Source organism: Pyxicephalus adspersus, chromosome 1, assembly GCF_032062135.1.
Source record: "Pyxicephalus adspersus chromosome 1, UCB_Pads_2.0, whole genome shotgun sequence".
NCBI lineage: Eukaryota > Metazoa > Chordata > Amphibia > Anura > Pyxicephalidae > Pyxicephalus > Pyxicephalus adspersus.
The window spans coordinates 44,907,698-44,922,465 of record NC_092858.1 but is presented as its reverse complement, the minus strand read 5'-3'; the positions used below and the strand labels follow the sequence as shown (position 1 = coordinate 44,922,465).

At 37.0% G+C, this 14,768-nt stretch overlaps 1 protein-coding gene across 1 annotated transcript in view; it reads right to left on the bottom strand.

Moving 5' to 3' along the window:
- Positions 1-461: 461 nt before the first annotated feature.
- Positions 462-14,768, bottom strand: part of DDX23 (DEAD-box helicase 23) — an 18,155-nt gene continuing 3,848 nt past the window's right edge. The window contains exons 4-17 of the mRNA XM_072409399.1: positions 13,931-14,030; positions 13,182-13,247; positions 12,702-12,840; positions 10,275-10,408; positions 9,816-9,928; positions 9,110-9,253; positions 8,391-8,616; positions 7,301-7,446; positions 7,027-7,204; positions 5,639-5,881; positions 5,393-5,544; positions 4,931-5,039; positions 4,206-4,380; positions 462-3,709 (exon numbers count right to left, since the gene is read on the bottom strand). Coding sequence (XP_072265500.1) covers positions 3,486-3,709; positions 4,206-4,380; positions 4,931-5,039; positions 5,393-5,544; positions 5,639-5,881; positions 7,027-7,204; positions 7,301-7,446; positions 8,391-8,616; positions 9,110-9,253; positions 9,816-9,928; positions 10,275-10,408; positions 12,702-12,840; positions 13,182-13,247; positions 13,931-14,030 — 2,149 coding nt within the window. The 3' untranslated portion in view covers positions 462-3,485. The remainder of the gene's footprint in view (positions 3,710-4,205; positions 4,381-4,930; positions 5,040-5,392; positions 5,545-5,638; positions 5,882-7,026; positions 7,205-7,300; positions 7,447-8,390; positions 8,617-9,109; positions 9,254-9,815; positions 9,929-10,274; positions 10,409-12,701; positions 12,841-13,181; positions 13,248-13,930; positions 14,031-14,768) is intronic.

The window sequence follows — 14,768 nt, the reverse complement described above, 5'->3', positions numbered from 1 at the left end:
AAAGATTTATAGACAACATTGATCACACGATATTGTTTATTCTAGACAGGATTACTAACCATTACATCACAACAACCTAAATATTAAACAAAAAAATAATTTTTTTAATAGGGAAATACTAATGAAAGTTTACTTTACCATCTGCCCTATTCACTGCATAGCAGAAGCACTTTCACGGTACAGGGGTGATGACAGAGAAGAAGAGAACTCCCCTGTCCCTGAACACAGATCTTCTCCTTATAGGTTCCACTACTACCCAGAACTTTAGATAAGGGCTTGGAGTTTGGCTTGTTTGCTTTTCAGGATAAAAAAATAAGTATCACAAATCCTTTTATCAGCATGACCACTAGCAAAATAGCATTTCCAGAAGGTGGTTAGTGATAGAAATCTTTATCTTATACAGGCTTCCATTAACATGCACCAAGGCAATACTGTATTATAAATGTGTAAGGAAACAGGAAAGGGATATAAAGTATTTATTGAGAATGTTGAATTATGGTTATCCATAGATACATTTATCTTTCATTTTAAAATATTTACTTTCAGCTGGTTATACATTTTTGCAATTTTTTATATCACCTACAAGTTATAGCAAGAAATCATTATAATGGAATCTTCCAATACTTTGCATAAATATTATTCACACCTAAGCAATGAGGAAGAGGCAATCCAGTGCAGTAAGCCAAGAAGAAAATTTAGGAAATCTGGTTATTTCCTTTCAAAAATGGAAACTTCATCCTGTCCTCTCCAGTCTCCCCCCGTCTAGGACCTCACAAAGTATTTTATCTACTACTCATTGAAGTTATCCTGCTATCAGCCAACTGAAGAGAATGTGATGCTAAATGAAATAACCATTAATAAATTCGATCTTTTAGAAGTGGTGATAGATAATCCCATTTCTAGTCTTATTCTTACTGGTTAATGAAGCTGCCCAATATACCAACAATAAGAAGGAAATGGGGACAGGGCTGAGGTGATGAACAGGTATGGTCACCACCCTGTTGGTATTTGACACTCTGATATACCCCAAGCCTACATTACTGACTAGTTGAGCACATCAGATGGAGAGATATGCACTGCTGCAATGTCATTTAGTCCTCATTTATATAACGTTCAGCTAGCAAGCTCCTTGCTTTGGTGTGTCTGTGCAAGGATACACAGCGATTGTGCTGCACTATGCCAGGGTAACTACACATAATAAAGAAGATATAGTCTGACTGGGGAGGAAGCACTCTGCAGTCTGAGAATATTTAAATTGTCAATATTTTTTGCCTGCCCTGAGTGTCTCCTGGCCTGCACAAAGCCTAAAAGCAAACAGTTTGAGAGCAGCCTGCATGGGACAGAAAGGTGAGCAAGAACGTGTGTGTGCGCGTGTGTGTACGTGTGTGTGTGTGTGTGTGTGTGTGTGTGTGTCCCCAATGTGACAAGGCATTGCAGCTCCTCTTACACCGTCCAAATAGCTGCCACCTGGGAAATGCAATGTTTTCTGTTCTGGGCACTTTCAGTTCACTACTGTTACATTCTGTTCACTGCCTGTACATTCTCCTTTGCAAGTAGTACAGGGGGACCTCTAAAGGTCATAAAAATATACTATTAAATTGTATATGAACAATAGCATGTTAAAAATGGGGGAACCCTACATTTTACCTTGTCTCTCCCAAAGGTGACTTTGTGCTGATGGGTGATCATTAAAATAAACATGTTGCTTTGTTCTGCATGGGTGAAGAACAGGTTTGTTTCAGGAAATACTTTAATTAAGGAGAATAACTTAAAATGAATAAACAGAAATTTATTGAATTGGTGTGGCTAAAGCACCATTTTACAAAGTCCATAGTCACATCACTGCTTGTCCACAGAGAGACTCACAATCTATTGTCCCTACTATAGTCATAAACATGGTCTAAAGTCAGTTTTGTTTTGGGGGGGGGGATTAGGTTAACCTAATAGCATGTTTTTGGTATGTGGGGAAGGAACAAGAGTGCCCAAAAGGAAGCCCAAGCCAACACGAGAACATACAAACTGCATACAGATGGTATACTGGCTGAGATTTAAAGCAGGGACCCAGCACAAAGGCCACATAACCACTATGCTGCCAATGTTAATACAGAGGAATGCAATAAAAACCTTATAAAGTATGGTCTAAATCACTCCAACAGGAGAAAAGTCCTTCTAGATTCTATTTTATGAATTTAGAAATGCATCCAGCCTTCATGGAGGTCGTTCCATATGCAGAGGTTAAACCTCTTACTTTAGGTGCAATTAAGCTCCACTCTTATACATAGCAACGACCTTAAAACTTAATTAAAAATGGGGGTGGAGGTGTGCTGTCCCAGCTGCCTTCATAATCCCTCTTCTTGCCACATTCTTCTCTCTTCCCTATAATTGGCTACCAAAAGATTCAGCTAATCTTGGAAAATCCCAGTTTCTACTCCCTTGCCACGAGGGGAGGGAGGTTTACAGATTTTATGTCCACAGAACAGCCTGCCCTCCCTATCCAAGATGAGTTGTGGAGACCCCTACTACTGAATCACTTTTTAATATCCTTCCCATGCTCAGTTTGTTTTTGAAAGCCTCTCAAATTGATTTGAAAAATTGTGTGTTGTCCGGGAATATAACCAACACGTAGTGTCCCTGCTATATCTTGCATTGATCTGCCCAGGTCTGGACTTTACTCCTCTCTACATTATGAAATGGGCTTGAGACCTATGAATTACTATCTCCCACACAAACTGTCAAATCGCTGTCCCTCATCACATACCAAAAGACAGATATAAAATACTAAAAAGTGATGGTATAGAGTTTTATAGACACTAAACCTATCCCGACATCCCTAAATGATGTTGGTATTGTGTATCAGAAGGGGATGTGTCGCCAAACTTCTGAGAGTGCTAGAGATGTTGCCCCTTCTAGGTAGAGACCCATCGTGTTACCCACGCCTTCAAGGACTTACCAGGGTTCTTCCTCTTGCATTGTAGCATACACTGCACACGCATTTAAAGTGTAGCGCCACATGTTGGGGTCTCTGGAGAGGAGTTTATGGTAAAAGACTCAAACTAGTGATTTACCTTGATTACATAAGTAAATAGTAACTATATGCAAATCATTCAACTTAACAGCTATACACAATAGAAGAAAATGCCAGTGCAATGTGATGCAACATGGGAAATAAGCAGGCAACAGATGATACAATTAGGACTTACAAAATGGTTTATTGTCCAAGTTTCATTTAAAGGAACAATTATTTATAAAGGTCACATCTAATGTGCCCCTTTCTCAGCACACCAGGCTGGAGGGGCTGATCATCCTACCATCATGTCAGCGCATCTGAAATAAAACCTTGGGTGAAAAGCCCAACAAGATCATGTGATAGGTAAATAAGTCACTGTAGCTCTCCTATGTTCAGGGTACATTTTATCCATATAAAACACAGAACACAAAGCACTGGAAAGTACTGAGCAGCATACGATACGGTCTCTAGGAACAACTCAAGCAAAGATAGTCTCCTCCCTTCTCTTCTTGGTAAGGATAGTGCCAGGCTTGTGCTGTGCATCAGGATGATTAGCCAATTCAGGCGGGCATGACGATACTGGGCTCTCAAGGATGGCTTGTTTGAGATCATAAAAGACAGAAGAATCTTCTTTTGTGAGGAAAGTGATGGCAACACCACTCTTACCAGCTCTACCAGTTCTACCAATACGATGGATATAGTCTGTGTAGAGAGAAAATACCAATGTGAGAAAACATGATTGTAAAAAGGTCAGTGTGGATAACATTCCCTATATAACACAATTGGCCACTAATAAAGTTACATTTCAGTTCATGGTTCTAATCAATCAGAAATAACTATCGACTAACAGGTGATACTTTTATATGTGACATGGTACATTGTCATATATTAGGTGCACTGTGACATCTCTACAATACAATAGGCTAAAATGATTACTTTGTTGAAGATTGCATTACAACTTAAACATGAAAATGTAGAAAGTAAAACAAAACAAAAAACAATTACAATAAGCCCTCTCACACTTTTGGTCCACATTTTAATAGGAATTGATGCTATAAAAAGACTAAAATTGGTTCTGGCAGGAACTCTTCCCCAGAGTGAAACTTAAGCTGTCAAACTGAGAACGAGTGCAATTATGTCAAGCCATCAGTAAGAATATAACATTTGTGACATTATATAATAAAAATAAAGCACATACCTTCAATGTTTTTAGCCATATCATAATTCACCACCATGGACACATCCTGGATATCAATACCTCTTCCAGCCACATCGGTGGCCACCAGGATATCTTTAGCTCCAGCCTTCAGGTTGGACAGTGCAAACTCTCTCTGCTCCTGACCTTTACCACCATGAAGAGTACAAGCATTGTACTAGGGAGGAAAACAAATACAGTCAGACCTCTGATACCCCCAGTACTTCCTTAAAACGTTTCAGCTTCACTCCCCTTACTATTTGTCTTTTAATAAAGCCACTACACAGGGACATTTATCAACTGATTCACAGAAAGGCAATGCTAAACAGGAGCAATAAGACAGAATATAAATGTGGGTTTACTACAAGGTGGCAGCTCAATTTTTACATTTCAGCAGCAGAACTGCAACAGAATGGAATCTGACCATGGCCACTGCAAATAGGAGACTGCTTACAGTGAAAATCTGTCTCCTCTCCAGTTATAAATCTTTCCCAGAATTCTGCAATTCGTGCATTTGTCTGCCCAGATTCACAGACTTAATGTTTTCATATACACATTATTATAGGACAACACAAAAATGCTTTACCTATAATTTTATTATACTAAAGTAATTCTAAGTGCATAAATGAGTAAAGGGGATTCAGAGTTTGTACATTAAAAGAATGTGAATCCCAGTTGCCACCTGCAATAAGCAATAAGCGAATATTAAAGGTGAACAGTATACATACACCCATCTTCTCAAGGGACTTGGCCAAAACATCACAACCCTTCTTTTGGTTGACAAAGATAATGATTGGTGGGTCAAATCCTTTATCCAGAATGTTAAGCAGCTTCTTCCTAAAATAAAAAAAAGCATTCAATATAAGCTAAAAAATGACAGAATACTGACAAACTAAACATGCGCATTTCATGTACTAAATCGATAAACAGAATTTTACACTTTCTGTCTTAGAAAAATTGTTATAAATGGGGGATATCCCCAAATTCTAAATATGGGATCATTGTTTGCTATTTAAACCCATTTGGTTTATGTGTATTAAACAGATTTGTTGAAAGTGTAGCAAAGGAAAATTCTACAAAAAACACAAAACACTAAATATTGTAGGAAATTAAATTAATTATTTTATCCTAGTTGGTGTTTTAGAATATGAAGTTCTGTAAATTCACTTTAACCATTAATAAAAGCTCACCTCTTTTCATTTTCAGACATGAGGAACACTTTCTGTTCAACTCTCTCATGTGGTTTACCAGCAGAGCCAATGTACACCACCGCAGGTCGTCGCAGATAGCTCCTGGCAAGTCGCTCTACAGCTGGAGGCATGGTAGCTGTAAACATGACTGTCTGCATGAAGAAATACACAAATCATTTTACAAAATCATTTCAATTAGATTTAAATAAATGTTAAAATTCTCCTTTTTTCCACATAAAAACTTACTTGTCTGTACTTGTGCTTTCCAGACTCAAAGTTAGCAGTCATTTTTTCCGGGTCTTCTGCTTCATCTGTGTCTGGCTTCTGGTTGGTAACTGGCATGTGCTCCAAGATCTTCTGGACATCTGGCTCAAAACCCATATCAATCATACGGTCAGCTTCGTCCAGTACGACATATGTACAGCGGCTCAGGACTAAGTAGCGATTTTCTAGTACGTCTATCAGACGTCCAGGAGTGGCAATCACAATCTTTGAGAAAAAAGAAAGTCACTTGTAAATAAGTATGGGATAACAAACTATTTACACCAGTTATGTTTACATATTTTCAGTTGTGTGTTACAGAAATACAATTACATTCTATGCCAGACATTCTCAACCATGGTTTTGAGAGCTGTGACCTCCCATTTGATGACGCCTTTATAATCCTGGCTCAACACCACTTGACAGCATAACATGCCCAATCCCTCTCCCCAGCAATGACTCTGATTAAATCATTTCTTTATGGATCCCCTAAAAATTATTCTAAGATGTCCTCTAAATTAAAACGGGAACTGCAATTTATCTACAGATATATGTTATGCTGGTGTTGTCATTGCAGTTTGTATAATACATTTATGAAATCCCTGTCTTTCTAGAACACATTTATCTCTCAGATCTAGTGCAGTGTTCTCCCTTGGCCCTTTAAGTTGGGCGCACCACCCGGCACTTTTCAGTAATCACCGGGCTGTTTTTGGATGGTTACTTAAGAGTTTGGTCACAATACAGGAGCCACCACCCACCAACAAGGTCTTTTCATCTGGCTTAAACAGTCTAGTGGTATATGAGAAACTCCATTAATACCAATGAAGGCTGTACATTTTAAAAGGAAGAAGTATGCATATTACACTTAACCCTGCACGACTAGTAATGCATTCAGCTGACTTTGGTACAGCCTGCTTGTTCCAGACCAGATAAATAATCTGTGCTGAAACTGCAGATGCTCAAATCCATGTGTATAGTAATTGGTCTCATATTGTAGTTTTTTAAAGCAGCAATTATCTTTTAAATTGCAGAAAGGGGATATTTTGGGTCCAATACAATTACAGGTATACAAAATGTTTAAATCTCCCATGTCCTGTAATACACCACTAAACACTTCTCCTACTGGAAGCAAAAGCATTGACTGGTTTATACATGCAGAATTCATTAAAATGTGAATTCAAATTATGATAATGTTGGAGTAAGGCTTAGTTCTGAAAATAGAATGCAAGCCCACTCAATGAGGAGCCTTTTAGTAGACAGCCAGAAATAGACCAGCTCTATCCAAACGCATGTGTAACTACATAAAGGAAATATGGATACCTTACTTCATGAAAGAAACAACTGAGAATGTACTACCCGTGAAACACACTTACCTCACACCCCATTCGAAGGCGGAAACCCTGGTCCTCACGAGAAATACCACCGATAACAGCCACAGTACGAATACCCAGTGGTTTTCCAAATTTGATTGTTTCCTCCTCAATCTGTTGAGCCAACTCTCTTGTTGGAGCCAAAATAATAGCATATGGTCCCTGATCTGACTCCTCAATCCTAAAAACAGAAAAAGAAAGCAACACTTACAAATAAAATTACATGTTACTGCAAAACAAAGGCGCAATGCTGTTTGAAAAAGAACAGCTGTCTAACCTGTCAATCTTGGGCAGGGTTGTGATCCAGACCAGCAAAGGAATAAGGAAGGCAGCAGTTTTACCACTACCAGTCTCGGCTACACCAATGATATCACGATTCTGCAGACCAATAGGAATGGCTTGTCTCTGAATTGGTGTGGGTTCCTGTAAAGTACATAAATCAAAAAAGCTTTTAGTTTTTGTGTTTTATTTAAATTCTCAATAAATGTGGATTATACATAAACTGCATTGAGGTTTGTAATTTAAGGACAATTAAGTGCTTCTTTAAAGTTCCAATAGGATGGACATGCCATAAATTCTATAAACAAACCAACATAAAGCTAGTATACAATTTAGGTACAAAGAAAACAGCGGGTTGTTTGTAGTGGGCTAACTGAAAATTTGGTATAAATAAAAAATGTTATATGGAATATCTAGGTATGTTAACTGTTCATTCTAAAAAATATTGAACATCCTTGTATGTGAGGGTGCTTAATCATTGCTGTATTTATGCAGTGTAAGGTCTATGGCACTGCTGCATCCCACTGTTAGTCTCTGATTTGCAGAGATGTGGTGATGTAGCTACTGTGCTGCTCATGGTTCTCCTTGCTGGAGACTCTGGCAAAAAAAAAAAAAAAGAAAAATGTTGCCTTTACCAAGATGGCGACTGATCTATCTGACTTTAGAAGTTAGTTTTACCAATACCCATAATGTCTGCTTGCTCTGGTATATTTTAAACACACTTAAACCAGTAGAGGAGTATGAACAGAAAATATCCTAATTCAGATCTCCTTTTTGAAAATGCTAATCCTAAGGTTACTAAATACATTATCATGGGCACTAACATGAATGAAGTTAAAAATCCATTCAGACTTCCATGATGCATATATTTGTTTTAGATTAATACTGCTTAAATAAAAATAGTTGTGTCAGACAGTTTTGACATTTTAAGGGGGACAAAAGTACCCTTTGTGTTTCCCTCGGTACAGGTTTTCCTAAACACATTATAAAAGGTGATCAAACTACTCATCAAAGACTTCCTACAACTGGCTACTGCACACAACACTGCTGACAACATACAGTAATTCTTACTATAGATGACAACACACCTTGTATCCACACTTGTCGATAACTTCCAAAATATGTGGTGGCAGGGAGGAATCAATCCAGGAGCGGATTGGATTGGGTATTTTTCCACCTTTGGTTGTAATACTGTAGTCCTCCCTAAAGATACGCCAATCTCTGTCTGTCATCTCCTCAAGCTTTTTCTGAGACCAGTGTCTGTCATCCCAGCGCTGCTTGGCTTCCTTCTTCCGAAGCTTGCGCAGACGAACTCTGTAAATGTAAAAATCACAGTGACACCCCTAGTAATGCAGCAGGCCCACTCTAAAGAGTTACCGGAAGTACAGTAATGCATATAACTAGGGAAATAAATACACCTATAAAGACAGGACAGATAGAGATTACAGCTTCAATAGATTTCCAGTTAAACAGCCAGTTAAGTTAGACACTAAGACTTTTTCCCAAAAGTAATACCTCAAGCTTTGAAATGACCAATGGGTTTTTATTATTAAAGGCAATAAAAGAGCTTAAAATGCCTTGGTGCTTTTCTTTTCAGTACATATAAAGTATGTTGGGAAATAAATTCAACAACTAAACAGAGTGCATATAGAGTGAGCTTCTATTAAATACATGTAAGCCATGGAGGTGCTTGAGGATATTATACTGTAAACAAAAGTTTGCAACAGTCAAAAAATGCAAAGCCAACTTCTTCACCTAACTAGTGTGTTTATTATAATATTTTTTCTGTTTTGTAAAGTTCACTTACTCCTCCTGTTCTTTCTCCTCCAATGTCCGCCTCTTTTCCATAAGGTCCCCGTAGAACCGCGACTGCTCACGCTTCTGTTGTTTCAGGTCTATACCTGCAATAAAGCCTCGACCAAGGAGTTGGACATGGTGTCGCTCTTTGTACCTAGAAAAATACATGTAATTTAGCATTGAATTTTAAGGCATTTATAATTTGCCGAGAAGCAATTACAAGGTTAAAATAACTTTTTTGAACTTCTTGTTCAAGAGATCACAAGACTGGGACATCATAAGTACCTTTACTTTTTTTTTTTTTTTTAAAGAACCGGTGATCATAGACACACTAACGATTTACATTTTCTGAACAAGCAGTAAAATACTGAAACAAGCACTCATTGGTCTCTATAACTATTGTGAAGAAATTTGTTTTCAAAATTAACAGTAGTTTTTAATTTTTGAGAACATAAACAAGGTTGCCTATCCTGTAATTTAAGGAGCCGGAAGAGGTTTCCTGACTTTAGTCCTTTTTCTGATCTTTAAGAAGCAATAACTGCTAAGTATTAACTATAATTAGTTAATTATTTGAAGTATAACAAATATTCTTCTCCAAGACTGGAGAGGCATTAGGAATATGTGATCATTTATCATTATGGACACATCAGTGTAAGATTCCTGCAATTGTTTCTCATTCTCCACACACCACCAATCTGGTATCCTTGTTCACTTACAGAGGGTTGTAATCAATAGATGTATCTTCTGATGCATCCCACTCAAACACAAACTTCCTGTCGTTTAAATGCCGTGTCCGCCTTCTTTTCTTTATTCCTCCAAGGTATCGCTCCTGGAAAAGTGTTTAAGAATTAAAAATATAATTAAATTAAAATATAGTAGACAACCTGTTATTGATTAGAGATGGCTGAAATTACAGACTTCCCACCATAAACTATTATACTTTACCTGATTTTGCAGTTTGATTATTTGGCAAACTTAGTAGCACATGTTTTATAATCTGTAAAAGTATTTCAATAACTCCAGTGTTTTGATTTTTAAAGAAATTTGAATTTCTGTATGTCAAGGAGAGGTAAACACACCCACTGAAAGCTCCCAATGACTTGTCATTAACAAAGGAATTAGACATTATGGGATCTTCAATGTCAAAGGAAAATGTACATAAGCATAATTTTTACCTTAATAGCCTGTAACTCTTTGGTTTTATCTTTCTCTTCTCTGACCTTTATCCTTCCCTCATCATCCTCATTACCATTGTTTTCTCGATCCATGCGTTCTCTTCTCTCTCTCCTCTCTCGTTCCTGGGGATCCTCTACATATTAAAATCAAATCTTTTAACAAATGAAGACAGATGACATATACACCAAATCTATAAATGTAAAAAAAAGATGTAAGCATATTTTAAAAAAATGCAAAAACTAAAACAGTCACCTGACCTAGGCTTTTGTTTTTCCTGCTGGTTTTACTCCATACCACCCCTCCTGATGATGACCCAGTTGCCGATAGTCTAGTGGAAATATTCTCTCCTCAAGTTGCAATCAGCAGAGGGTGCCTGGAGGGCCCAGAAGCCATGTCAACCATATAGAAATCTTGGCAAACTAGAACATCTTTTCAGATCCTTGTATTCTCATCCCTACTCCCAGTTCACTAGCCGCTAGAGCAACTCTTCTCACAGTGGGTACCATGGCACCTTGGTGAATAGTGGTTATATTGCCAGGAGTGCAACTCGGCTGATATTCATGGTGAGCATAAAAACTATTAGAAACTTGCTTTTTTGCTTGTAAAGAAACTGCAAGTTACCAGTAATTTCAATGATTGCAGAGGTTAACCAAACTTATATAACGATAACAAAGTCTAGGAGAAAAATTTTGCTAAAATTTGAAATATTTGGATAGCTAGCTTCTTTTTATTCTCTTCTTGAGAGTATGTATATTTTAAGAATGTATAGTTTTTCTCAGTAATTTATTACATAGAGAGAAATGCATGTTTTTTTATTCATTTTGTTTGTTTTTGTTGTGTAAAAGTTCTGATAAAGAAAAAAAATAAAAACCACTATCCTTAATTTCTTGTGCAAATTTCTCCCTCTGGTGGTCAATACAGAATAACACACATTTATATCAGGACTGGGTAGGAAACAGTCCCCTCCACATAAAACTACACCAATAGATCATCAGACTGAAATGAATATTGTAAATAAAGGATCTTGTAGTCTCTGGATCTATTGATCTAATTTAAATGCAGTTTTCTCCAACGGATACAATAATATTCTTCCAAAGAATACCTTCATTGAGGCTGGGACAGTACACAACCTTACACGTCTCTTTAACCACTAGGAAACACATCCTGTAAATCTACAAATCCCCACCAGATACTACAAAATACATGTGAATTAGTGTAAAGTTAAAACCTAGTAAAAAAAAAAGAAAAACATTTTTTAAATTGGTATTGCAATGTTTGCCTTTAAACTATATTTTTACTACAACAACCTAAATTTGTGCTGCCTAAGAAATGGTTATGTTGATTTTATTATTAGCTTTCTTGATGCAATAAAGAATACAAAAAATAAAAAATAAAAGCATTACCAGGGGGGTCCCTGGCAGAGAATCATTTTACTGCCATTGAAACTCATGGACCTGGAAGACTCTCCACCAGGGAAGGTTTCAGTGAATGTCAGATTCACTGCCTTAATAAGTAGAACCCTAGGAGTAGTGTACTGCTTCTGTTTATAAACTGGAAAGTTTGCAGGTTTCTACATGTCCAGAAATGAAAGGGCTTGATAAGCAAAAATATTACAGGCTAATTGAACTCCAAATCTTTGCAATAAAATAGGGTTATAACTGTTCCGAAGACAACTTTTACATGTTCTTGTGTTCCCAATGGGAAAAAGACATCAGAACAAGTAAGATATGTATATTAACTAAAGCTCAAACAATCAGCAGGTAATTATTTAAAAAAGGAATAGGCAATGTCCCTTCTGCAATAAAATTTCTTACCTGCCTAATTGCATCAAGGAAATGTGAAAAGGCTGAAATGCACATCGCGCAGCTTTGGTTGCTGGGGAAACCCCACAATTCCGGCTTGGGTGTGCCAGGATGAAGAAACCCTCGCAACATCACCCTGGCGAAGCCAATCAATCATTAGCCAATGGCCAAAAATCATCTGGAAGAGGAGGATAGGGTGGCCCCCAGCGATGGAACAGGGACTGGTGAGTTGGCTGGGTTTAGTTCTTTAAATCTAGCAAGTTTAAACTGTGATTTACACCATCTAATAATGCCAATTTTAAGACCTCTGAACTAAGCATCTTAGTAATGTAATGATAGATTAGAACCCCTTTCACATTTTAGAACCATTCTTTTACACATCACCAGAACATGATTAGAGGAGAAATCTGTAGGGTACTTGGGACAATTGTATGGCTATTTCCCCAACTTCCCTTTTTAAAAAAAATCTACAACAGGAAGTGAATGAAATTTTACCTAATGACACAAATGGCATGAAAAATGACAGCAGTTTTAACCATTCTCTACCTTATTGAAATCAAATAGAAATGTGCAGAGATTGTTTTTAATACTATGGTACTAAGGATTATTAAAAAAGTACAGTACCCAGCATCCTTCTGCCCTGCTCCTGGAACTGTTTCCTTTTTTTTCGCTCTTCTTCTATAAATTTCTGTTTCTCCTCCACCTCCATTTGTCTGCGTTTCAGGGCTTCAGCCTCCCGCTCTGCTTTGGATAGGAATTTTGGCTATGGAACAACAATTATAAAAGGCATTAATAAAATGTTTATGCCAAAAAAGTTCTTTCAAAAGATCCATCATAGTAAGAAGCACTGTAGGGTTCAAAGCTGAATGGTTGATTAGGTCTGTTTGGTTTATTACACATATATACTCTATATAAAACCATCAATGTAAAACATTTGCATCACACATAAATTTAAAATTATTTTAGTACAGTATTATAAAAAATATCTGGTTCCAATTGTAAATTCTTGACTGACTGATGGTGAACATTCTCCCATTTACAAAGAATAATTCGCACAACACACTATCAGTACCATTAAAATCCTAGTAAACATTATTTGATTACCTTTGCTTCAGCCTCCTCCTCTTGCTTCTTCTTTGCCAAAAGCTCTTCCAGTGAAAGTGGCTGTACCTTGGATGTACAAAAACAAACAACACTGAGCAACTTGAAGTAAAATATTCTGTACCTAGAAGTTCACAGTTTTCCTATAAAATTAATGATGGCCAACACAATTTTCTTTATTATGTTTAATTTATTAGAGCACCAACATAATACACAGCTCTGTACAATAAACTGGGGCTTCAATTAACTAGCCAGCATATTTAACTAGTACAAACTAGGATAGCAGAACTTTTGTGCACTATACAAAAGATAGACAAAACTGAAATGTGACGAATTAAATGAAGAAAATGGTTATGGAAGTTTGAGGAGATGAATTTTCAAGACTTGTTTAAAATGTGTTAAAAAGAGGAGCAAGCCTAATGGGACAGAGGAGGGCATTACAGATGATTGGGGCAGCCCTAGAGAAGCCTTAGAGCTGTGCACGAGGATAGGTTACTAGTGAAGAGATCATTGGTGGAGCAGGTATAGGTGTATTTATGTGTAAGGTCAAAAATGTATCTAGCACATAAATTATTTTTAACTTTAGGTACCATGCATAAAAATTAGCCTTTGGCTAAAATGATAAAGTGGATCATAGACATTTCCTCTGATGGCCCAAACATCTTTACAAAGTACTTTTCTTACACAACTTTATAAAAGAGATGTCTTACATGCTTAACCCTATATGATTGCACAGGGTACTGCTGCTTTACCTTTGACTTCTTGTCCGTTTGAGATTCCTCTTCAGATTCTTTCTTAATCTCTTTTTCTTTTTTCACTTTGACATCTTTATTACGGCTAGGGGATGGGGACCTGAACAAACAAAAAATGGATAATTTACAATCAGTCAGTATTTAAGGATAATTGAAAACTAAACTCAGTAATACAAAAAACAGTCCAAACAGCACACATTCAACATCATGGAATGCGCACCTAGGTTCCTAAAGAAATGGCAGTTTGATTATGGATTATAATAAAAGTTATATTCTTTGCAGCTATGTGTTTAGGTCCAACACTAACCAAACCATTTTTCCTACATATTAAATACAGTAAAAAGGGGCTTAGAACCTCAGTTTATTCCTTTGCCCCCATAAGCACAATTTACCTTTATTTCCAGAAAAATAAAGAGGAATGTTCCCAGTAAGAACAACAATGAAAACACCTTCCAAATTCCTTTAGAACTCCAGGCAGATTCTGCTCTATGTCTTTCCTGATGATGTGTACCGCTAGGACTGATATTGAAAGAAAATGCCCCAATACGGCAGAAAGCAGTAAGTGTCTGAAAGATGTTCTAACAAATTATTCACAATCTATCTAAAACTTAAAACAAATTGCCTTGGGAGTTGCAGAAATGGAACATACAGAGCTTGTAAAAAGTATACAAATCCTAGATAATGACAGAACTACATGTTGAACTGGCAGCAGTGTTCAAAGAAAAAAAAAAGGATAATATAAAGGTACTGTTACTAACTGGTAGTGCCAGAAGCCCCATTCAATTATATGTTGAATAAAGGTAGTCAATAAAACACATTGCAAGTGTTTGCATTAGCA